The sequence below is a fragment of the Amphiura filiformis genome, chromosome 18 (genome assembly GCF_039555335.1).
Source record: "Amphiura filiformis chromosome 18, Afil_fr2py, whole genome shotgun sequence".
In the NCBI taxonomy this organism is placed as follows: Eukaryota; Metazoa; Echinodermata; class Ophiuroidea; order Amphilepidida; family Amphiuridae; genus Amphiura; species Amphiura filiformis.
The window spans coordinates 51,782,964-51,809,441 of NC_092645.1; the positions used below are offsets into that span (position 1 = coordinate 51,782,964).

Consider the following 26,478-nt stretch of genomic DNA (forward strand, 5'->3'; position numbering starts at 1 on the left):
ATTATCATAATCTGAAAATTATGATAATATGTCGGACCAACAGAAAATCAGGGCGAATTAGATAGTTTGCTCATATTTGGAACAGACATTGAAGTGTTTATATGTTTTTTAATCGACTAATAATCATTTTGATGGCAATAATTAAACGACGTACTCCATCGTTTTATTCAACAATTCAGATTTTGTCGCAACTACAGCACCCAAAGCCTTGATTTTTGTAGGGTATGTTAGATTACTAAAGTACAATACAATGGTGTAAAAATCATAACTTTTAAAAAATATTGCGAACATCCTCCTCAGCAAATGTTACAACAAGGCTCTATTGTCTGTCCAATTAACTTAGACACCCAGTTTTTTTGTTACTTATTTGAAAAAATATCCACTTTCAAAGAAAGTCATGAAAGAAAAGTGTTAACATTCGCTGAGACCTAACAGGATTTTTGTGTTTCCAAAGCATTGAGTGAGAGTTTACCAGAAATTCTATTGAAATTGGAAGGTTTTTCTCAACATTTTAAAAATAATCTGGTAGAAGTTGGGTACCATTATTTTGGAAGGTCTCATTATACAGATTTGTAGGTATGGTGATTTTGGATAGTGAATGGATGAATAGTAAATTATTAAATTATACTCCTCACCAAAAACATTTTATAAAAATGAAAAATATAATTCAGTTCATAAAATGCAGACAGTGTTTCTAATTGGCATATTTATTCTTAGTGTATTAACTCAGTGATCCCAGCTCTCCTTCAACCAATTACAACAATTCGGCGCGGTATTTGAATCTTCTGTGCATGCTTTTGGCTTGACCCAATTCTAAGAAAATACAAATTGTATGCCCTATGAATGTTCTGATATTATTGGTGAGGAGTATGATTCACAATACACTCCAGACGCATAGTAACTTGCCCTATCATTTGTTATAATGCACCAACTATGACATCTTTTGGGTTATAGAGGTTGTGCATGAAATTATTGATTGGCTCCAAACAAAGGATTTGAACCGGTGTCCTTCACCGAAATCATGGCACAGTGCAGTCCATTCAATCAAATATTGTCATCAACCTATTTGATCGTAGTGTATTTGTTATGCGTGTGAGACGACCTCTCGCGGTAGATTGCAAACATGCTTTTGTTGAATGCATTTGAGTAGACCGCCATTATTGTGAATTAGTAAAAGGATCAAAGAAAAGAGGGTGGAATCACTGATCAAAATGCATGATTACAATGTTCAAACACCCCTTACTGTAAATAGATTATCCCATCAAAAGTTTCAAGTCATTAGGAATATTCGGCTGGACCCAGATATCTTGCTGTAAATCGGTCAAAATTGAATAAAAGTAGACAAGGAAGAATATTTTTTCATCACTTTACTAATAATTTCTGTTAGGTCTGACCGTGTTTAGCAACTTTTCTTTCATGACTTTTTGCCAAAGTGAAAACTTTTCGAAATATATCCTAAAAACCGGGTGTCTAAGTTATTTGGACAGACAATAGTACTCGTGCAAGTGATGCTGACGAGTTCCATTCCATTGTTAACATACCAACGAGGGTAGTGATATACAGTGGGTTAATGTACGTAAACTCGGGGAGCTAATCCTGGCTGCGATGCTCTATTATTATTCCATAACCATTAACGTATAGGACATTTTTTGTTTTTGCTATAGCCCCCGAATGAAATGTATTTAATTATGTTTGTACTCACTCAGGTAGCACTGTGTGTGAATTTTACATCCGAACTAAGTGCTATTCTTTTTTATGGGCATTTGAGTGTCTAAAATGGCCCAAAATGAGGGTTTTTCAATATTGCCGCCCATTTCTAATCGTCACCCCCATAGACTTATGTAAAATAAAAAGGCTCATAAAAATTTAATAGCACCTAGTTCGGATGTAAAATTCACACAAAATGCTTTTTGAGTAATTACAAAGATAATACTTTTCATGCGGGGTCTATGTGGAATTTTTTTAAATGTATTCATTGTACAATGAAATTTCACAATAAAATGTCCATTGGAAACAAAGGTGATGGGGTTGCAGATCTCTGATTTGCTAAATGGTTTGTGATAACTGGATGGAATGCACAAACTATACTGCCATTGCAATACTGGTAAATGTAGCATTTAAGACAAACGACCCCTCAACCAAACCCATAACCCTATCCCTAAGCCTGACCATGGCACTAACCCTAACCCCTAACTCTAACCGCTAACCCCTAATCCTAATTAACACATGGTGGTGGTGTTGATTTGTTGATCGAAGCAGCCAAAAACTCGATTTTTATTATCTAAATCAATATACAATGTATTATTGAAAAATAACACTTTAATGTTTTGCAAAAGGTCACTCTACAATACAAATCATATTCTTTAAAAACTTGATAGATTTATTGTTATTAATGAGTTATGTACGTTTTACAAAAGTGTTGTTGTTTCAGCCCTCTTTACAACATAACTAAAGTACCACAGGACCTACAAAAGTATAACTGTGATATTTGAATTCTTCTACACACAGCTTTTTGCCAAACCTCACCACCATTCGCAAGATACTGTGAACTACCAAATCGCAACAGTTTAAAATAGTTGCTAACCTTATATGCCATAATTACCGAAATACTTGCGCCCATATTATGTGGTAATTCGAGCTCGATATCATTGTACTTCGCAGTTACTTACTTCCGACTTTACTTCCCCTCTTCTCTACAGGTGAAAAGTATTCCTGAAGATCTTCCACGGTTAATTCTTCTTCATCACCTGTTTCTTGTAACCATGCTCCGTATGCCACTGCAATAAGGGTCAGACCTAGGATGAAAAGAAGGGTCTTGGAAGCCATTTTGTCTGCAAAATAAAAGAAGATATGATATTTATACTTCATCTAAATCATACAAAACCTAGAATTAAATAGAAATTGTAAAATTCGTGGACATAAATACTTATTCATACATACTCGCTATATAACAGCGTGCGTGATTGGTCGAGAACCGGCAAAAACAACGTCAATGCTCGGTAGCCCGGATGTGCTTTCGCGGGGTAGAGGAAATGAAGGAAAATCATGTCTTTTAATAATCTTACTTGTGACGATTATTTTAATGAAATAAGAAACACAAAATGTTTCATATATTTCCATGATTAAACGATTCTTTATGCCATCAGGGCCGCACGTGGTCCTCGGGCATAAACAGCCGTTTAGTCATGAAAGTAATATGAATGAATCCTAAACAGTGAATTCTCAAAATGACCAACGTATATTGCTCTCCTTATAATACGTATAATGTGAACGAGCTAAAAAAAATCAAAGTCAAAACGTTGTAATAATGCGCGGTCTGTTTCAACAATTCACAAAGTAATAATGTTAATAGCAAGAAAGAATAAAAAATGAACATTTAGCTTACCTATGTTTTTCGGATCTCTTAAAGACTGCAGAAGTGTGTATGATAACAGATGATCAAATCAACGAATGAAACATAATCAGAGAAGGCACATATTTATACAATTTTGTGACACGCCTTGTGGTTTGAAGGCACAGATTTACACAAATTAATATCAAATCATAATGAGTTAACCGTAAGTCGGTGTGAATGCACCTGATCAGTGGGTGACATTAAACATTGGGTAAAAACTAGATTGGGTATTGATAATGAAATAAAGGCTAGAGCTGCCTTAAACCAACTGTAATGTATTACGTAATAGAAAAAATATTCTGGACTCACCAACGATTTTTTTTTTTCAGTAACGTTGCGACCCGTTCGGCGGGTCTTCATCACCAAACTTTTAAATTCTTTATGACGGGTCATTTCATTTCTGAGCCACTGACTCTATTTTATATTCATCAAATCAAAAGATCCAATTCGATATATTTTTTATATAACTCATACAAAGTTTCTTGTCATTTGATTGGCCAACTACTATTGATTATTTCTGCCATTTTAGGGGCCAGCTGCAAAAAGACTATTGCACTCCGCGTCCGTGCAATAGTCATTTTCCATTGCACGGACGCGGAGCTATCATAGCAACGATGACAAACGCGCGAGTTTTCCACCTCGACTCGCCGATTATAGGTCCGGGTGTTGTTTCTAAATTAAATATGCATTTAGATATATTGAGATATATTTAAATTTATTTTGTTTTCCTGGTGATTTATAAAATTAAGTGGAAGCAAGGTAAATTTATTTATGAATTATAAAAAACAAATAAGCCTCGTTGAATGGAACTGCCCATATTTCAATTCATGAAAATATTCTTACCATTGAACATTCAATATTTGTATATACTATTTAGTTGTAGTCGAACAAGTTGCTCTAAAACTAGTGGGACATTGGTTCCTTACACTTATTAATCAATGGCACTATCTGGATAAAGATAGGTTTCATACGTTTTCAAAATCTAAAAAAATACACGACAAAAGTGTTTTGTAAGATGAATTTTGTTAAGCAGATACCCATTGCTGTTGTTGTTGTTGATGATGTTGCTGCTGCTGCTGCTGTTGTTGCAGTTGTTGTTGTTGCTGTTGTTTTTGTTGTTTTTGTTGCTGTTGTTTTTGTTGTTGCTGCTGTTCTTGTTGTTGTTTTTGTTGTTGTTGTTGTTGTTGTTGTTGCTATATCCTTAACACGATGAAACCCACAAATTTGGCATGGGTTTGAAACAGCTGATTTGATAAGCTTCAAGGTGGCAGCTATGCAATCGCGGCAATCTGTAGTAGCGAAGTGGTTTTACATGGCTACACTTGCGTTAAATCCGAGGAAATCCCAGATTTGTGCGTTAATGAGATGAAGATGTCATTATTGAGTTATCAACGAGTTATAATTGATAATAATGATGCCTTAATGTATATTGAGGTTTTTAGACTTTTGACATTTTAAATGTCGTGATCAGTAGCAATATACCGTGGTAATTAAATGACAGAGATAATACCACAAATCCGTTTTTGCATTTATTGTGAAATGCAGATTGACAGACTATATGTTTTCATAACAATTTTAATCTTAAAGGGCAGGTCTATTGCAAAAACAAGTTTATCTCTATTCGAAGAGAATAATTATTACATTACAAGTTGACACTCGTTGCAATTTTTTATGCGTATTTCTCCTGAAAAACGAGAGATTGTGTGGGTAAAGTTCGGGCTCGTACGTGTTCTTCCCCCGTTTGAAGCGAAATTAATTTTCAAGTTAGCGGGCTATGACGTAAGTAAATAACGCGGACACTATATCACGCTCTCATCATACAATCACAATCACATTGACAAGTTTGACATTAGCAACAATGAGTTGTACTATTATTTAACATAACAATACTGCATAACAATATGCAGACTATTGTTTTCATTTGGGATACAAAGCGTAACTCAGTATTGTTACTATGCGTTTGCTTTGTAATATGTGACCCCTCAGCACAACTGAGCCCTGAAGTCGCCAATCATCATTTTTGAGATATTCAACCAAAATATTCTGCTTGAAATTAGCTTTAGAATGATGTACACCAGGCACAAAAAGAAACTCGTCAGTTATATTCATATTTGCTATTCAATAACTTGATAATTCTGGATTATTCTGAAATATACATTTTGTTAATTGGACTTTGCTTTCTCATTTGACACCCTGGTCGTGAAAAACAAACAAGAATTGACCAAGATATGCGCCTCAAAAGCCTCAAACCCCAAAATCAAAAGTTGCATTTTCAACGATTTTCAATGGGAACGCATCGTTGTATTGCACACAATCACCACGGGTCAATAAATAAAGCACACAGTGTAACATGCACAATTGAATCGTTAAAATTGCAACTTTTCATTTTGGGGTTTGAGAGTTTGGAGGCGCATATCTTTGTCAATTCTTGCTCAATGTTCACGAACAGGGTGTCAAATGAGAAAGAAAAGTTCAATTAACAAAATGTATATTTCAGAATAATCCAAAATTATCACGTTATTGAACAGCAAGGATGAATATAACTGACGAGTTTCTTTTTGTGCCTGGTGTATATCATGTCTATAGTACTTGACATTTAAGTAGTGAAAAATCAATAAAACAGTCAATAAATCCTTTGTTTCCTATTGTTTATTGTTAAGTTCGATGGAGCATATCTCAATAGTGGCACTGGCGACATCCGGGCTCAGTTGTGCTGAGGGGTCACATATTTCATCCAACTGAAACTATAATAACTAAAGCATTGCAATATCGCACAGGGAAATCAGATACATGAGTTTTGTGGACTTAACACGGTTTATATGCTAGTCTCAGATTGATCACGCTGAAATTCTAAGCTCAAATATTTTTTTTTTATTTTTTAGCCCAAATATTTCTCATGATATTGATATACATATACTAATACATATAAAAAAGAAGCGGCTGATTTTATCCATATGTTTAAAAACCATTAAATTTGTAACACTTATTTCAGAGTTTTTTCTGTGAACAACAACAGTATACGTTCTGTGCATTCAGAATGTTTATAGTCCCTCCTCGCAAAGCAGGCACAGTCATTTCATGACGTCAACTTCTTTCTAGGTCAAATCTGTCTCGTTCGAAGGATCTCATCGCTTAAGTTGGTTTTTGCGGAATGTCAATTTTAAACGTCTTATTTTCTCAAAAAAAGAGTCATTTTCATTATCCTCACAATATTAGCTTGCCAATGATACGATGTTGTCCGAGCAATATATACGACCTTTAATAGTCTAGTGGAACTAGAAATGTTTGGCTTGACTCAAAAGTAGCGTCCACACAATGTTTTTATTTTTCGAGTGTGTATGTGTGTTTGCTGTATCTCAGATACCCACAGATTCATAATCTGTCCGATGTCACCATGACACCCTTGTGTATTTTGAAATAGATGACCCCAAAAATGACCTCATGGGGTTTATAAATAGGTTAAAATAGTGATCCAATATCACTTCAAAGTATTATTCGTGTACGCCCAAGGATCTCAGAAATGCTATTTTTTCGCAATCATAATAATAATATTCATAATAAAAAAAATTGCATATTCTTGGCTCACTTAAATTGGCCAAATATTAAAATTTGACTTTTATTGTCAGTTAGAACTAATGAAACGAATAAAAGGATTAGGATATAGCCATTTTTCATTTGGCATTTACATTTGCAATTACCGAGACTTGCCCATTTTGCATACTCTGGCTATTACATTAAGCATAAAACTCTGATTTATATTGATTTGTGTGCAACTGATAGATTTTCACATTTGTATCTGATCTTTTCAGTCACCGCACTCCCTCTGATTGTTAGCTTCCGGATTTTCGGGGTTCGCTATCAATAAACTGGTAGATTCAAACATCAGAATTGTTCAGTATTAAAGTGAGCCATTATAATTATGCAAGATAATGTTGCATTCAATTACTTTTATTGTCACTAATCATCTGATATTTTTAACTCTTTATGACCATTTTACTATTGAATACTTTAATTTTAATAAACATCAGTATAATTTTGAGTTTAACGAAATGGGTTCATCATGACTAATAATAACACATTTTTAATAAAATTCGACTATGGCATAGTCTAGCAATTACCAAGTCCCAAGTCTTTGATGGTAAATATTATTTTGAAAAGAGTTTTAAAACAACATTTATGACCATTGTAATAGTTCATTGTTTCTTTGTTTATAGCCAAATCAGAATGTTCCAATCGACAGTAGTATCTGCACACCCACAGAAACTGTAAATATTACGCCACACATAAATCCAATTCCTCTACAAGGCTGCGGCAAGGGCAAAAGATAGGACACCATATGAAAGAACCGAAATATGACGAAGCCACGATAGTGCATAGTAGCTAGATACAGAGTCGGGTGAATGAAGATATAGAGGAGTCCAATGATGAGAAATGGTGGGATGTTTTTCTAGATCATTCCGATGACACCTGGGAATAAGAATCAGTACAGAGAAAATAGCGTGATTACACAGCCGTGACGTTAGTCAAGGCTGTGTCTTTTTTCTTACAGGTTCTTTCTTTCTTTCTGCCGACCATTACATTTGCTCTAGCACTCACATGCTTACACCGATTTGGACCTAACTTGGTCACAACCATCATTGACTATGCCCCTACATGTCACATGAAACTCGTGGGGTCAAAGGTTACGCTGGGGTCATAGGGGTCAAAAACGTGATTTCAACTCAAAATGCTTCTTCTCCTACAGATTACGTATGACGGTGATCCCACTTGCACACACACATGCATTGCTATTACTCAGTGTCTATGGGGTTCTCACAAATTTGGGGTCAAAAGTCATTAAGGGGTCACTTCCGGTATAAAACGAAAAACCTTCAATTTTTTTATTTGCTAAGAAAAACATAGGACAGTAACGGTTTGTTCACACATAAATTGTAGTTACCCTGTGTATATGTGGTATTTTTTTATTTAGGGTCAAATGTCATTAAGGGGCCACTTCCGGTATAAAACGAAATACCTTTAAAATGCTTCTTCTCCCACAAATTACGTAGGACAGTGACACCACTTGCACACATGCATTGTTATTACCCAGGGTCTATCATGGGGTCCTCACAGATTTTGGGTCAAAGGTCATTATGGGGTCACTTCCGGTATAAAACGAAAAACCTTCAAAAAATTTTATTTGCTAAGAAAAACATAGGACAGTAACGGTATGTTCACACATGAATTGTGGTTACCCAATTCATATGTGGTATTTTTTTATTTGGGGTCAAATGTCATTAAGGGGTCACTTCCGGTCTGAGACGAAAACCCTTCAAAATTCCCCTTCTGCCGCAAGTAACATAGCAAAGTGGTGCCACGTGCACCCATGCATTGACATTAGCCAATGTCTATGGGCGTTTTCATATATTTTGGGGTCAAAGGTCATTAGGGGTCACAACACGGCTGTGTTCGTGGGTTAGACCACATTAAGTCTAGTTCAAGTCTATGATTTACAATTAGTAAAGAACACGTTATTATATATTTTGAAATTTTATTATTTTCAAATCATTATTTTTGACCATCAAATTTCTAGATTTTATGGCAAAATGGACAATTGTCCACCTCACGTAATTATTGGTAACGGATAATTGTCCATCTAGAAATTTGATGGTCAAAAATTATGATTGGAACATAATAAGATTCCAAAATATATAATAACGTGTTAAAGCTGAATTCATACCCCATAGCTGAGTTACTAGCCAATGAGGTAGCGCGCTTTTCCCAACACAACAAAAAGCACGATACTTCATTGGCTAGAAACCAATCGCTCATCGCCCAGCGATGGAGTATAAATTCAGCTAAACTCGCAGTAACTGTTCTAATTCTATTCACGGTAGCACACTACCTACCACTGCACAGTGTCAACACCCTATATTATAAATATTGTTTCCATACAGCTCATACTCCGTTGGTGAGCGACGGGCGATTGGTATGTCACCGAACGCAAGAAAAGGAGTCCTATCTGATTGGCTTGAAATCGATAGCTAGATCGTTCACTGGTAAAGTACAAACTCAAAATGTATTCAATTCTATTGAAATCAATACTCTATTATTGACACAGATAAAGACAGTTTACATATGCATTGTGTTATAGACACGGTGATTGAATATTTTATACAAGCACCTGGATCTTAGGTGAATGGGTTAAAGGTGTTCCTTTATATAATTGCAATTTCTCAAAATTGAATATATCACAATTTTTATTTACGATTTAAAAATCGTTACTTATAAAATGCAGTAAAATATATCCACATCAAACAGCAATGGCCGCTAATTAGTGTATTTAATTTCAAGGTAGTGTATTAAAAACAAAATCTGGGTTTTACCTGAAAACAAATCGAATTTTCTTGTAATAGCAACATCATATGGGGTACTAGAGCATGCACAAATCGTAATAATGTGTAGCATAGAAACTTGGTGGTATCTCATATGATAGTCATATGGTGTAAATGGTATGCTTATCCTGAGTCGCTCGGCCTATCTCGAACAAAATCGCCATGCGTAGCTATTGAAAAACGAGAGGATTCGGCGTACTATCACGGTAATTTTTGACACGAAGATATAGGGATGATGACGCTGTGCATTGATTATGTTGATACGCTTTTGGTAGTAGACCATGAACACATTGAAAAAAAAAAATTCCGACATACAAAGTTATGGAAGTTGTGTTCCGCGAATGGGTCTTATACAAATTAGAATAAGCCAAATCGGCATTGGAAGTTTCCAATGCATTGTGGGATAGTTTTTGCCGTTTTGGGACACTTTGCCCTCTGACCAATTGGAAAAATACAGAAAAATTGTTTTTTGTGTGTACAAAATATGATCTAAAATGTTTTACAATAATGAAAACAAACACCAAAAAACATTATTATTAAATTAATTAATTATTTAAATATATTTAATGATAACATTATGACAATTAATTAATAATAATTACAGCAATTTTCCTGATATGTAAGAGGTCAAAGTGTCCCAAAACTGCTTACAAAAACCGGAAGTTACAAGCTCTCTCTTTTGAGAGTTCCCGTATAGTTTTTGACCCAATTAGGACCAAATTTGGCCTTGAAATTGTTTTCTTATTTCGCACATAATACACTCTCCTAGCAAGCCAGGATTAAATTTGATCTGGAATCCGTTAAGTTAATATTTGGTCCCGATCAAATTTCCGCAAAATCCATATCAGCTCAAAACATTTCGTTTCAGATCAATTAGATCCCTAGAACAATTGAATACCTGGGTGGAAGAAGGGCCCAACTCCACAGGGGTGCAAATTGTGATTTCTTCCTCAGGAGCAAGGTTTTTAGGCTCAAGATTTCCTCAATCATACCAGACATAAAATAGCTTTATTCTGCATTTCAAAAGATGAGAATAGTAAACATAGCATGTATTTTTTAGAGCGATTATACGTTAAGTCTTCAAGCTTCCAAATAATGCTTTGTGAGGACAATGTGCGAAAATTTGGTATTTTACACTTTGTGGTCAATTTATGGGACAGAGGCTCCTTTACCCTTACTTTTCTTCCCCCACTTCCTCTTTCATTTTTTGTCAGAGGGAGCACAACTTGTTCGGTGCTTTATGGTTCTTCTTTTTAAATTTCATCAATATTTTCCAGTTCGTCCTCTCCTTACTTCCATTAGTATTGATACACTGAATTCCTTCATGACCTTTGTTCCCATAAGTCCTCATTGCCGTCTCTCTATAAATATCCTCAGATATGATTGCCACCTCACTATACATCCTATAAATTTCCTCAGATATGTGCCCTGTTTTCACATGTCTGCCTTCACCCAACTTTTTTTTCCTATTAAATTACATTGAATACCTCCTTGGTGATATAGGCCTATTGTAAATTTCCTCATATAACCCATTTCCATATTCTAACAGTAACACCAACACCTTCCTCTTTTTAGCTAATATTTCTTGAACAATCATGTGAATTCCTCAAAATTTTGCACAACCAGTGTCTTTTAAAAATTTCCTCTCTTCCATTCAGAAGCTTCACTGCCTCACAACGCTCCCCTATTAACTTTTTATCTTTTGCTGAGATCTACTTCCCTCTATGCCATCTTATACCTCACTTATCTTTTTTTTTTCTTTCCTCTTTTCCCTCCAGATCCAGTCTTCCTCTCCTCATTTCTTTTCTTCTCCCTTCCCCTTTTTGTCCGCTCTTTCTTTTTTCTTCCCAAGGCATTATTTCCTCAATTTTGACAGTCATTTCCTAGGAGCGGTGCTCCCCGCTCCCGCACAATTTGCATCCCTGCAACTCCAATTTTTTACAAAAATGAGTTAGACCCAGCATTCACACCAGGAGACTGTTTGTCCTTGTGTGTGAAAGATGAGCCAAACTCCACTCTCTAATAGTCTTCCACGTACACTTAATCATGGTTTTCATGGAAGAAAGGCCTAACTCCATGAAGTTGGGCCCTTCTTCCACAAATATTGGGTTATAGAGGAATTTTGTTCATTCATGAAATCTGCTTTTTACTACAATAAACTTCCTTGCTAACATATTACATGCTTCTACTTGTGCAATTAATTGATAAGTACCAAATTTCTGTAGCTATTTATAACACATCTAATACGGAACTGGCACTTGCAGTATAGACGAATCCAATGAGCCAAGTGATGGTCAGAATTCAGTCGGCCATAAATTACTGGGTCCCGTCTGCACCAAACAACTGGTGTTGTTACTGCCCAATTGGGTGGATTAAATCCGCTTAAAAAATCGATGTTGAATTGTATTGTGTTGTAAACTTTCATCATTCTTTTGTCTACGTGTAACACAGGTGATGGAATGCAGTTTAATATTCCCGCAAAGGCCACATCATTTCACATTTTAAGTGGGATAGACAAAACGGGGACCCAGCTATGGCTGCCATTAAGGTAGAGGAATGGGTGAAAATGGATTCTTCTATATTAGTGGAAGACCGAAGAAGTGTCCAACTACAGCCCGTATTAAGACCAGACACGAGCCAATTCTACCTAAAAGCGGGCAGCTTTATTTCTATAGATCTGTTGCGCATTCAAATTGCATTGCATTGCATCGTAATTTCATTTGTGCCCATGCTAATTATGTTTACACAACATGAACTCACGTGTTCATGATGCAGTCATGTCTACAGTAGAATTCATCTCGACCTTTGCAGGACTTAAACCCCATTAAAAGCTATTAAACCAAGATAACACTCATTGAAACAGCTGATTAAATCGGATCTTCTCTGGTTGTGCACATGTGTCTGTTTTTGCATGTGCGATATCGCAATAAAGCTGGTATTATAGCTTCAGTTGGGTAACCGATTATAAAGGAAACGGAAGGAAACAATGGTATGTGGACCTTTGTTCACGAAATGAGACAATGGCCTGCTTTTTATTAACCAGAATTCTTGAAAATGAGCAACATACTGATTGTTGACTTAACACAGTTTGGAAATAATTTCTTCATATTTTTGGTGTTATTTGTCGTTTACATATCCTTCCTAAAACACAAAAATTAGCTAAAAATTTAGGACATGTTACAAAACTATATTTTCTAGAATTTCATAGAATAATTTAAATGTAGCTTGTACCGTTTTTTTTTGTGGCATCCTTCAGAAGTGAGCGGTCCGATACCAATATTTTCGGTCAAATCTCCATTCAATTAACACGGGGAGTTGGCTAGCTATGCCTTGCCCTCACTCATATTTTACAAAAGTGCGACCATTTCTGAACATCTAACCTAGCTGTAATTTTAGGTCATGTTAGAGAAATATATTTGCTAGAAGTTTGGAGAATAAATTAAATATTGGCTGGTTATTTTTCACACAGTGATGTTAACTAGGCAAGTGTCCATTCTTCCAACATACATCATTTGTGGAGGTCACGCGTCAATGGTGAGAGCACTGTGTATTGTGTATAGGAAAACGGACAGTAACTGCAGTATGTTTCAAGCAAATTCGCCGATAATATTAATAGACTGATGATCAAAAGCGATCGGAATGTTACAAAAATACAGATCGCATTCAGCTTACTTCAAATGGGATGATCTTTGGAAAAATATGGCATAATTTGTCATGGTGCTTGCGGGATGCCATGCAGTAAAATACTAAAACGTTGCGGCAATTCATGATTGACAACTAAAAATCGGCGTGTCGTTCTTATCTTCCGTTGTCAGTTTCTTATCCACTCACTACGTCCTCACAAAAGCTTTGTGTTGATTACGTAATGTGTTATGGCAAATTGCAATAAGTACAATGAAATAATGAATAGGGTGGGTTTCGGGTGGGTTTCTTCTTCGTCTTACGTAACAGTATTGTTCTCCAAAAAAACCGGTTCCTCTACCTATGGCGCTCTAGCTGAAATACAGCAAGATAATATAAGATAGTAAATGTAAACGTATCTCGAGCTAATTGAGACCTGTGCCGTTGCCATTTAAACAGCTTACCGTTTATAATTTCGAATGTATCTAATATTGTATGTTCATGTATTAAAGGTCCCCTGGAGATGAAAACATTCTGTCTGTAAAACTTTTCCAAATATTAAGTTTTTTTCTTAATATCTCAAAAACAGTTTTGATGGAGTTGGGCCCTTCTTCCACTCAGGTATTCAATTGATCTGGAATCAGATAAGCTCATAATTATTTGGTACCGATCCAGGTGGTTTCTGATTGAACACCCAACATATGCAAATGCAAGTTTGGCCACAAATAGTTTAAAGCCTAGACATAATTGGCAATTGAAACGAGCATTTCAAGTTATCAACCAATCAGAAATGCTGTTAGATATCCAGTGGTGTCCAGGGGTTTAATAACCTTACCTTCTTTTTATAACGTGCTAAACTTGTAAGGAAAGACATTGACATCATTTTCAGCAGAACAATAACTGCATAAGTCGCGTATACGTGAAAGACCTCATGATCAAACTGCACCACTGTTTCCATCATTGTCTTGAGAATTTGAATGACTTTGATGAAATTCTAATAATTTTGTTATGCGTTCTTTGATATTTGGTACTCGATGTGGTTGAAAGTCAATGTCATGCTGGTTATATAATCGTGTCCTACCACTACATGACAAAATGCATTAACCTATACATGCACTGAAAGGGTTAGAATAGGGTTCATTGGTTTCAAATAGAGGGCAAGTCAACTATTTTTTTCAGCATAAAGTTAAATTTTCGCCCACGGTTCGATCATGTGGTGCTATTTCTACTGGCAGACATTGCCTAAGCAAAGCATGTATTGACACCTTTGTTACAGTGTACGCTCATACAGTTTGCCGGGTCAGTTCGCTGATACGTGAAAGTCAGGTAGCGTTCATTTTAATATGCATTGTACTTTGTAGTGTCAACTGAAACGTTGTGTAGACCTACATTTATGCCTTTTGGCATATGTATTTTGGCATTATGCTTAACTCTCCGTTCTACGACTATAGTAATATACAACTACATCCATATTTATATTGTTGATTAATAATCATACATATAGACCTTATCCATGATGGCTTCCAAGATAGAACATGTAGAACAACTCGACAGAATCATATCAAAGATGAAAACTGACGACGTCAAATTTGTCAGGTTTGAATTCGGTGATATGTATGGTGTTTCACGCTCCAAGATTATCCCAATATCTCATTTTATAGAGAAAGCGACACGGGGACTGAAATTTATTCCAGGCTATTTAAGTTGGGACTACCGTGAGGATGGCTCACTACCAATCCCCAAGTACTCTTTCATTGCTGGAAGTCGTCCTGATGCTGTAATGTTTCCTGACTTGGATACTTATGTAACCATTCCGTGGCGGAAGAACACCGGAAGAATTCTGATTAAACCAACACTTGATAGTGAACCGCTTACTGCACATCCACGAATCGTAGCTCGACGACAACTTGACTTCTTGACGGAATATGGATATTCCCTTTTATCTGCCTTTGAACACGAATTTTTTGTCGTAGATAAGGATACACTGGAGCCGTACGCCAATGGAAACATTTCGCGATCAACGCTTCGCAATTACGCCGATCCTGAGTTTACGCATCAGATCCTTACAGACCTTCCCGAAGTCGGCGTTGATATTGAAGTGTTCGAGAGCGAATCTGAAGCTGGTCAAGTAGAAATAGTTCACAAGCCTTCTTTTGGTATCAGAGCAGCAGATACCTCTCACACGTGCCATATATCTGTTAAAGAAATTGCTTTGGAGCATGGCTACATAGCAAGCTTTATGACTAAACCCTGGCCAGGAAAAGAAGCAAGTGGTCTTCATTTTAACCACTCTCTGTGGGATGTCCAGGGTCAGAATAGCAAGATGATGGATAAAAATAGTTCCAATGGGTTATCTAGGGTTGCCCGGAATTGGATAGCTGGAATCTTGACCCATGCACCTGCCATTTCTGTTCTGATGGCACCTACAAGTAATTGCTTGAAGCGATATGGACCATCTTCGTGCGTGCCTACAGGAGTTACATGGGGCATCGATAATCGTACAACTGCACTCCGCGTTACACAGAACACCGACGGTGATATGTACATTGAAAATAGACTCAGTTCTGGAGCTGCAAATCCGTATCTTGTACTTGCAGCAACTGTTGCAGCTGGTATTGATGGTATCAAGCATGAGATGGAACCACCTGAAGATGTCAAAGGGAATGCATGCGAGCCTGCAAATATCCCAGCGAAGACTGCCATGCTTCCCACAGATATGAAAACTGCATTGGAGCATTTCAGCAAAGATAATGTTATACGTGAAGCACTCGGTGAAGACTTCTACCAGTGTTACACTGGTTTCAAATTGAGTGAAATACTCATGGAGCAAGAAGCTAAAGAAAAAGGAAACACAAGTTGGGAAAGAGAATTTCTGTTTGAAAGAATGTAACTAATTTTGGACTATTATTATATTGAATGTTAAACATCACAGTCAGTACTCAGGTCACGCTCAGCGCGTGATTTGGCCTAGAATTGTTTTCCATGGAGTCATTCGGGTTTTGAATAAGATCGAAAAGGGGCTACAAATAATTGCATTATTGTCGAAGGTTGAAACTAATTTATATTTCGGTAGATTGAGGACCACTGCGTCCATTATAGAGGTTGTGCGTGAAAATATTGGTTGGCTCCAAACAAAGGATTTGAACCGGTGTTCTTCACTTTAATCATGGCGCAGTGCAGTCCATTCATTCAAATGTAGTCATCAACCTATTTAATCGTAGGGCATTTGTTATATGTGTGAGACGAACTGTCGCGGTAGATTGCAATCTGTAACAAAAACCAAAAAAACCAACAAAATATAATGGACATCGGATGAAATAGTGATCCTGGTCTTCACTCTTTCCTAGTCGATCGGCATGGCTGGACAAGCTTTATGAAGATCGCTTTGTTATCTAGCCTTGAAATATATAGTTACAGCTCACTACCCGCGACACAGCACACAGCGTCACCATCCCTATATCTTCGTGTCAGAAATGTCCATGATAGTAGTAGGCATGTCCACTAAAAATTGAAGTACTTTTAAATTGATTCAGACCTAACTTATTGGCTGGGAATTGATGAAAGAAACATTTTGGCGTTTAAATAATCTTAATCGGACGTTTCATTCCAGAGATATGGCCTTTCGAGTGTCACGGTTTTATATAGGGCTGCTAGAACATGTTAAAAAGTTAAAGTCCAAAAAGGAATACTAACAGAAAGTGCAACTTTAAGGTAATTTTTCTTAATGTATTTATTAACTAGCGTTATCTGGAACATTATATTTGCTTATTACAACATGAAAATAAGATCATCCTGAAAATTTAATCGATTTTGTTGACATACAACAAAAAATATAAGACCTCAAAACCCATGGTTTGTTTGATGAAACCTCAAGCATGATCATAAATGGCCGCCATGGAAAATATCTCCATAGAGGAGATGAACAAAAAGTGCATTATTTCAAATGAATAGCGGTAGTCTTAAACATTGTTCAATCTTTTAAGGTCAGCACATTTTATCTTCAAAATTATTATATTTCATCATGGCATAAGTTTGGTAACATTAATCACTACCAATTTTGAGAAATTTGCTCCAACTCAAAGGTTATCTTTACTACATTGAGCAATACACTGTGTGTGCATGGAAGCCATGATCAGTGATGATGGATAGCATATGAAATGGACATGGTAGTGAGAAGTGCATGTTTTGAGATGGGCCGCGGTAGGCTTAAACATTCTTAAATTTCTTAACATCCTGCACATTTTGTCTTCAAAAATAGTTAAATTTTATGAGTATGTAAGTTTGCTTGTCTGATTCACTCCAAATTCGGAGATAATTGCGTTTGAACACCTGATGCACGGAATGGTGTCACTTCAACCTGTTGTAGTTCTCAACTCATTAAATTTTTCATTAAAAAAAGTTGATCTCTTCATGAAGGAAGGTCCTCTCTATTTACTGACCAATCAGGAAAAAGTTTGGTTAATGTTTTCTGGTGGAATCAGGAATTTCTTGAAACACCCTGATATAGGCCTACATTTGGATCAAAACAAGTATGTACGACATTTAACAGGCCTGGGATTTCTTGTATCGATCAGTTTCTCCATAGACAATACGTGTGTGAGTGCACGCACACAGTTAATGAAAAATCGTTCTAGTGGAAACTGTATTGACAGTGGGCATCCCTAATAGTAGGGCGAACCACTAGTTGTTCAACAGCACGGCATGGCAATTTGTTCCGCCGTGATTGAATAGTTTCGAGATAAAAGGCCGAGCACTCCAGTTAAGGATAGACGAGGTATCGTTGGTCGAAGCAACCTAAGAAATCGATTTTCATTATCTAGATCAATATATTATTGTTTTGCAAAAGTTCATTCTACAAATTGTATACTTTGCAAACTTGCTTAATTTATTATTTTTAATGAGTCATGTACGTTTTACAAAAGTGTTGTTGTTTCAGCCCTCTTTACAACATAACTCAAGAACCGCAGCACCTATAAAAGTATATCTGTGATATTTTAATTCTTCTACACAATCGCTATGAATTGAGCAATGCAGTTTTTGCCCAAGCTCCCTACCATTCGTACGATGCTGTGAGCTACCAAATCACAACAGTTTAAAATAATTAATAACACACCACCTGTACCTGTACGAACACCATCTGTACGATAGATATATAACTTTTCTTTTCCACTACGCGTATACGCATGTTCCGCTACGATCTGCGTATGCTAATTACCCTATTATAAACGTTTCTAACTCAAGCAAATTCAATTTTTTGTCAGTTTATGTTTTCAAGACGCAAGCAAAAAATTCAATACGCAGAGTAAAGTTTATCAGATACTTTCAACACACATATTCATGTGCAAGCCTTACAAAAGTTTTGTTCCAATAGCAACAATAACGAAATATATTCAAGGATTTGAGACTTTATCATATCAATAGTAAATTAAACACACCGGCATAGGCCTATGTAGCTATAGGGGCGTGGTCGGGCTGTTTGAGACAACTTGTGTTACTGTCTTTCTGTACGGGTGTGAGTCATGGGTAATCACCAATGACATGCAAACAAGATCAATGCCTTTGCAACATCTTGCTACAGAGTCATGTTAAACATCAATCGTGTGGATCGGATTCCAAATGAAACCATCTACAACCTGACCAACACCACTTCACTGGTTGCCAGAGTCAAGATTCATGAACTGAAATGTCTCGGGCATATACTGCGTCTTGAAGACGACGAGCCTGTGAAGAATTGTGCCCTTTATATTCCACCACATGGGAAGAGGAAAACGGGACGACCGCGCACACTGTACTTACAGTATGTCCAGCACCTCCTGGGACATACTGAAGGGATGCTGCAGCCAAACAAAATTGTTTCGCTTGCCCAAGATCGCAATAGTTGGAGAAAGATTGTAGTCGCCTGCTCCGCAGCCGACTGATGATGATGGTCGGGCCACACAATTCATATAAATCCAATTACATGTGCTTCAGAAATGCGAGTCGATTCGGACTATTCATTGAGTAATCAATTCTACAGAGACTCTGTAAATACAAGCTTTATTGTCCGACATTCAACAATAGAATAACCAATCTTGCCTGGATATTTTGAAAGACAACCAATCAAACAGCTAAATTAATAACATGATCGCTGAACCATAGCGATTACTTTTTAGCCGAGGTTTTTAGTCAATGAGATACCAATACCAATCGCTTAACGCGCGCGGAGTTATTTTGTGACACTTGGCAGCTGGCGGAGCATTTATAGACCGGTTCGATTCACTGCCTATACAAAATAATTATTTACCTAGTGTAGACGATGTGCAACAAACTCGGGCGCGAAATTCTACTTATAGGTTAATGAATGCGTCTTACTTGTTGAGAGTGAAATTGTACAAAATAATGCACGCGTAATGAGATGTTGATACGTCTAATGCACGAGCCTCGAAGGGGGGAGTGCATTAGACGCATCAACATCTCAGTACAAGTGCATTATTTTGTACAATTTCTCGAGCAACAAGTAAGACGCATTCATTAACCTATTTCATACACGAGAAAAAAAACCGTGATTTTTGCTAATTTTATAACAAAATTGTCACAGAAATGTTGGAAAATACGAGCAAATATAAATGCATCAACCCGCCAGGAAAATGAATCAATCCTACGCGATGCGAACTCGCGCGCAGGCACTGCGCGTAGTACGCGGACTGCGCGCCCGTGCAATTATACAATATTAATGCACAAAGCGTATTTCTCTAACAGCTTTTCTGATTGGCTATATGGTTCTAAGAGTGTATGAAACGTATTTTAAATGCGTGTTATCATTTTCACTGATGAAAAATTAAGACGTTTTATATTTTGCGTGGTCTTGAATTTCTTAAGATATTTACGCCATCACGTACACACAACTTTATTTAGCTAAAATATCAAGCTTTTATGTGAAGTATATTATATTTTGTTGGGCTTCCTGATTATCGAATAACAAACTTATAAAACATGTCACTTTTGAACAGTAAAATTCACCATTAAAACCGATCATGTTGACAATTATGTGATGATATATGGAAGAAGTGGTTCTTAAACTATATCACTGTATGTTTATTTAAACCAGTCGAACAGTCGGAGAGCAAAAACTACATTTTCTTTGAAGCGCCTTTTTAGCCAACTCTATTAGTTTGAAGGTCAATATGAGTTTGTTGTAAATAAAACCATGTGATTCGTGCTTGATAATTGTTTTTCTAACATATAAGGCATAATGTTGTGATTGCCGGAGTGTTCCCTTAATAGCCACAGACCAACCAACACTCGCTCGTTTCAGCGGCGCTGGGCACGCATTACACACGTACACGTATAACAAAACAAACGCAGAAATCGAGTCAGAATTTGTAATTTGAAAGTAATTGACAATTTTATGCAGTTATACCGCATTTTAAACCTAAATAAAACTCATATTTTGAATATTTAAACCAAAATATCACATTGGAAAAAACATCGACCCTGAGTTTTTTTTCTCAGATATTTGGGTCGGTCGATTTAAGGGCAAGTCAACTTATTTATTTTTTAACCTTATTCGTCAGGTCCCATGGATTATGTATGCACCGTTTTGTATGCATGCAAATTTACAGTTAAGCTGAATTTTACTCGATCGCCGAGCGATTGCGATTAAACGCTTTTGAAAAGCGATGGGCAATCGCCGAATTTTGCGATGTATCGCTCGTCGCTTTTGCATTTATACTTATCACGGCGATAGCGATTGCAGACGACAATTAAAATATTCTAAATGCCACAAAATACAATTTTAAAACATCAGTTGCTGTCGATAATTATTGCTTTGAATTAATTCATCACCAAAAGTTAATAATCGAGAAAGGTAAATTAATAAGCAAAATAATATATCCAGTTGGTTGTATATGATTGGTTGACGCATTCACGTGTCAAGCGATATCGCTGGGAAGTTGAGATTTCTTCAACTTGCAAAAGCGACGTCGTTTTTGCCTCAGCGATTTGAATCGATTGATCGGCTCGACGCTCTGGAAATGTAAGTAAACACTGAGCATGCGTGAAAATCGCTTTTCTGCAAAAGCAATTGAGTATAAATTCAGCTTTATAAGAAGCTACGATTTGTCGCCACCATAATTGTTAAAATCATGCCTTGTGACTTTTAACTTTGATACATGGACTTCTTATGGCTATGTTACTCAATATATCAATTTGAAATAATCAATTTCTTTTAAATTCATTGTAGACCTTCTCAGGGGAAGAGGTACGTACCACGACATTTTTCAAGGGAGGGGGAATTTCACGAAAATTACCAAATAAGGTCTAATAAGTACAAAAAAGATCTAACAATTGGACGACCCTCATCTCGCGAGTAGCTACTCGGACCCGTTTCAGCCATTCTCGATACGTACCATTATCCTCCAACTCCACGTCGCTATCTTTTCCGGATGCCGCGCTTCCCCGTTCGGAATCATTCCTCTCTGAATTTTCGGGTTCAGAATCGTCTACCTCGGAGCGAGGTTCTTCTTTTTCGTCGTGCATCGTTTTTACATTTACTTATTTAACATGCTCATTTACTCATTTACATACTCATTGATTCGACCGATCATTTGCTCATTTCACTACTCATTGACTCATTTCACTACTCATTGACTCATTGACTCATTTTACTACTCATTGACTCATTTCTCTGCCCATTGACACATTTTACCGCTCATCATGCTCATTGACTCAATTTACGCATTTCATGACTCAATCGATCCATTTGGTGGGTTTGGCGTGACGTCAACCCTTAAAATAAAGCTTTTAAGTGACGTTTGGTATTACGGGGCATTTTTACGCAACGTGAGGTTTGACGTCGCGGGATATTTAGACCTGACGTGTGCTTTACGGTTTGTTTTTAGGTGACGTTCGGTTTACGGTTTGTTTTGAGACCCGTGTCGAGACGTGAGGTTCGACGTCTGTTGTACGAGGTGTTTTTAGGTGACGTTTGGTATAACGGGGCGTTTTTGACTCAACGTACGGTTTTACGGGGTTTTAGGCGTGACGTCCGTTGTACAGGTTGTTTTAGTCGACGTGGTGTTTGACATCCTGTTTACGTGGTGTTTTGCGGTAACGTTCTTCGTGTTCGTGGTACGATAATGTTCCTCAAAGTATAGAATTATTGGTATTATTTCTTAAATGTTCCTAATAAAGGTAAAAGATTACCAAAATCTCGTCTCTCTCGTTTGTCTTGCATCGTTTTTCGAACGTCGGTAAATATTCGACTTCTCGGAACAGAATGACGGCATTTTGATCGCGCTTGTTCATTCATATTCATATATGCTCATTTATAGTCACGCCCACCTTGTGAATATTCAGATATGCTAATCAACCATGCCCTCCTCATGAGTATGTAAACCGGAAGTGACCTCGATTGACCTTCGACATTTTGCCTGAAGTGACCTCATGACCTTTGACCCGGAACCGGAAATGGCGATGTCCTGGAAGGCATACTTACTACTGATGTCATATTTACTATCACACGTCCTGGATTTATTTATCAAGATTAGTAATGGCACCTTTGGTTCCTATAAGGCCAACATGCTTCAATCAATGGGCAAAAGGAAAAAATTAGTATTTTGGCCCGTGTACACTTTTGGTTAGATTCGACCGACTATGCATAACAATAGAAACTGTTCAGTTGCGTACTGAGTGTTTAAAAATCGCTGCAGCATGCCAACTTGTTTGTTCACCAGTTTTCTGGGTTTTTTTCTGGTTATGCATGTTAATAACTGTTGTTTTAAGAGCCGCCAAATCAGAATGTTCCAATGGACAGTAGTATCTGCAAACCCATAGACACAGTAACTGCAACGCCAACCATCCATCCAATTCCTCTACAAGGCTGCGGCAGGGGCATAAGATAGGACACCATATGAAAGAACCTACATATAACAAAGGCACGGTAGTGCATGGTAGCTACATACAGAGTCGGGTGAGTGAAGATGTAAAGGAGCCCGATGATGAGAAATGGTGGGATGTTTTCTAGATCGTTCCGATGACACCTGGGAATAAAAATTAGAAAGAGATATTGGTTTGATTCAAGTCTTTGATTCACAATTTGTTTCTAGCCAATGAGGTAGCGCGCTTTTCCCAACGCAATAGAAAGTATGAGCTATCTTGTCCAAAATGATAATGGGCGTAGTGGTATGTAATGTTAATTAAGATTAAGTAGTATGAATGCCCGGTATGAACGTGTACTGGGGCGAACTGGTTGTCAGTGCCACGGCGAAACGTCCTGTTTCCATCTGGACATGCACTCGACCGTACAGTGCCGTGTTGTTTCGGGATGCCTGACCAGAATGCAATTCACGCGTACCAATGTATTGGCTTGCTAATTATGTTAATTGTTCACATTTACGCTGAAAATGTTCACGTTTTCTCACATAGATGCATAAATGGAACGATATTTGTCATTATTATGTTTTGATGGATCCAAGTTGTGATAATATTGGATCCAAAACATAATAATGATAAATTGATGCTTTACGCCCAATATTTATTGGTCTCGCTATGAGTTGTAAAATATTGGACTCGACTATGTCTCGTCCAATATTTTTAAACTCATAGCTCGACCAATAAATATGTGCTCAACCGATCCAATTTTATATCATTGTATGCATGTAAGTTTGAAGACAATCCATATCCTAAACCGATATGGTTACCCCTCTTTAATGATGATTTTGTTCAGTTATGGCTTAAGATATGCTAAGTAATTGTGTCTGCATATTTGACTCAATCAAGAATCTTATGGTGATCTTTATAATACTTCTTATCTACTTACTTTCTAATACGTTCAACATCAGGATCATACTCTGGGATTCCACGCGCAGGCTTTTTTTCTCCATAAAGATCATAATCTTCTAAAGCTGCATAGGACTGGAATACAGATGTTTTATAGAAACAATCTTATTATGAATATTATGAATTAATCTTAGCTGCACTTGTTGATATTATGATACCCATATTTAAAAGAGCAAGCCTTGATAGTAAATTAATACATCGAGGGATTCCTTTGTGAGTTAAGACTTTCTGGTTCTCAGTCCTCAAAATAATTAATAAACCATAGAACACGATCAAATCTGATGAGCTTTAAAAGAAGTCTACTCGATTTAGATCCGAGGACAATCCAATAACAATTTCTTTCACTTCTCTTTTTTACAAATTTTCTTTGTCTTCCTTCTCTCGCTGCTCCTGTCTCTTTCTGTATTCTGTATGTAGGATTGGACACCTAACAATTAAGCAGGCGCTTTTCGTTATTCGTTATTTGCACGGGTCCAGGGTCATGTATTTACTTAAAACATTTACTTTGATTGTATCTGAAAGCAGTTGGGATTAATATTTAAAAGAAATGTTAGAATTTTGTGAAAACACTCGTTCCTCCCTAAGCGAATTATGAATTATCAAAAGGCATAAGAAAGATTTTAATGTTGAGTATGGTACAGATATTCCAGATCATATGTGATCGTTCACCATAAACCAGCCGTAAAGTCGGCAAATTGTATTATGAGTTACAGTGTAAATTGTGCATTAAATAAGGTCGTATTCATAGGTACCTCAAGTTGGTGCTACATGTATCTCATTTTGCTAGTGGCAGTCAACACCTTTTAAAGCAATCAATAATCCTATTGTTGAAGAGGATAATAAGCTTCTACCTATGTCTATAGAATTCTTAAACAGCTCTAGTCTTTGTTTGCTTTGGCTAAATTTTGTGCAAGTGGTGGGTTACAAAGCATTGTATTTTCAAGGTATAACTAAAATTTACCGGGCCGACTTTACAGCTGGTTTGTGGTGGAAGGCTACACATTTTAAAACGTTTAAGTGTTATTTCAAATACTGAAAATGTTGGCAACAATTACAAATGACAAACTTACCTTCTTTTTCATCCGTGCTGAACTTGTTAATAAAGACATTGACATCATTTTTAGCAGGACAATAACTGCATAGGTCGCGTATACGTGAAAGACCTCATGATCAAACTGCACAGCTGTTTCCGTCATTTTCTTAATGATAATTCGTATTATTTTGATGAACTTCTACTTGTTGTGCGTTCTTTGATAATGTCTGTAATTATATTTGTGCTAAGATGGAAGTTCAATTTGTACTCTGTACTTTGGTCGAAAGTCACTGTTACGCTGGTTGATTGTGTCCTACCACGACAAAAGGGTACAACTGATCAATACATTTTGAGATAAAAGAAACAAGATATTCCTGAAAAAAATTGGTGTCAGTTCCAATTTACAATGTAATTATTATTTGAATGTAATGTTAAAGATGGAATTGCATGAGAAGTTTTGCACTGCAGCACTGACAGGAACATTTAGTGGTAGTTAATTTATTATTAAATAATTATACACTTGCATACGTGTTTTGGCGCAGCGTCAGCCTTCTATTCTAGCTAAAAACGTTTTTAAAAATAACAAAATATGCAAATGAGGTAGCTAATTTGCATATTTTGCGACAAAAATCACATTGGATCTTAAGACTGCCCCTTACCACCATCCCACCAAGTTACATCTCTATAAACCTCACCAGTTCCGAAAAATGGCAAAAAGCGTTTTGAAAAATCAAACAATATGCAAATGAGGTGGTTAATTTTAATATTTTGTGGGTGGGTGGGTGAAGCCCACCACTTCTCCTTTTTTACCGCATCTCCTAATTTAATTAACCTTAACCCCAGCAAATGCCACAAATTAGCACAGACTGGGTGCCTGCCCTTCAGCGGCGCGGCACAGGAAATAAAAAGGCCACCTCCAACCCGGGAGGGACTTAAAACAAATGACCATGCAGGTATGCTCCACCGGAAAGACCCCCTTTTTGGATTTTGCAACTCCGAAAGACCCCCTATATTTGACCAAAATAGAGGTCCCAAAGACCCTTTATTTTGATCATTTTAGCTCTAAAGGACCCCAAAATTGCCCATTCTTCATATTTCTGGGAGTTTTTTTCAGGCGACATTCAACCAAAAAGTCAAGAAAGACCCTTGATTTTGATTGTTCGCAGCTACAAAAGTCCCCATTTTACTTGTTCGCAGCCCGATTCGCAGCTCCATATAAAGACCCCTTTTACCGATAC

General features: G+C 36.9%; 2 protein-coding genes and 1 pseudogene across 2 annotated transcripts; 1 reads left to right on the forward strand and 2 right to left on the reverse strand.

Annotated features, from left to right (window-relative positions):
* Positions 1-7,238: 7,238 nt before the first annotated feature.
* On the reverse strand, positions 7,239-14,410 carry LOC140139214 (microsomal glutathione S-transferase 1-like; annotated as a pseudogene).
* Positions 14,411-14,881: 471 nt separating this feature from the next.
* On the forward strand, positions 14,882-16,651 carry LOC140138791 (lengsin-like). The gene has a single exon (XM_072160562.1). The coding sequence runs from the start codon at positions 14,903-14,905 to the stop codon at positions 16,277-16,279; it is 1,377 nt and encodes a 458-aa protein (XP_072016663.1). The 5' UTR covers positions 14,882-14,902; the 3' UTR covers positions 16,280-16,651.
* Positions 16,652-23,161: 6,510 nt separating this feature from the next.
* LOC140139216 (microsomal glutathione S-transferase 1-like) lies at positions 23,162-25,403 on the reverse strand. The gene is made up of 3 exons (XM_072160995.1): positions 25,278-25,403; positions 24,188-24,282; positions 23,162-23,408 (listed from the first exon to the last, which is right to left on the reverse strand). Exons 1-3 carry the CDS (start codon positions 25,401-25,403, stop codon positions 23,162-23,164), a joined length of 468 nt encoding a protein of 155 aa, XP_072017096.1.
* Positions 25,404-26,478: the final 1,075 nt, after the last annotated feature.

Coding starts and splice junctions, on each gene's coding strand:
- LOC140138791 (XM_072160562.1), top strand. CDS start 14,903: ATGATGGCTTCCAAGATAGAACATGTAGAACAACTCGACAGAATCATA.
- LOC140139216 (XM_072160995.1), bottom strand. CDS start 25,403: ATGACGGAAACAGCTGTGCAGTTTGATCATGAGGTCTTTCACGTATAC. Junction 24,283..25,277: donor CAGCACGGATGAAAAAGAAG/GTAAGTTTGTCA, acceptor TCTGTATTCCAG/TCCTATGCAGCTTTAGAAGA. Junction 23,409..24,187: donor GATGTTGAACGTATTAGAAA/GTAAGTAGATAA, acceptor TTTTATTCCCAG/GTGTCATCGGAACGATCTAG.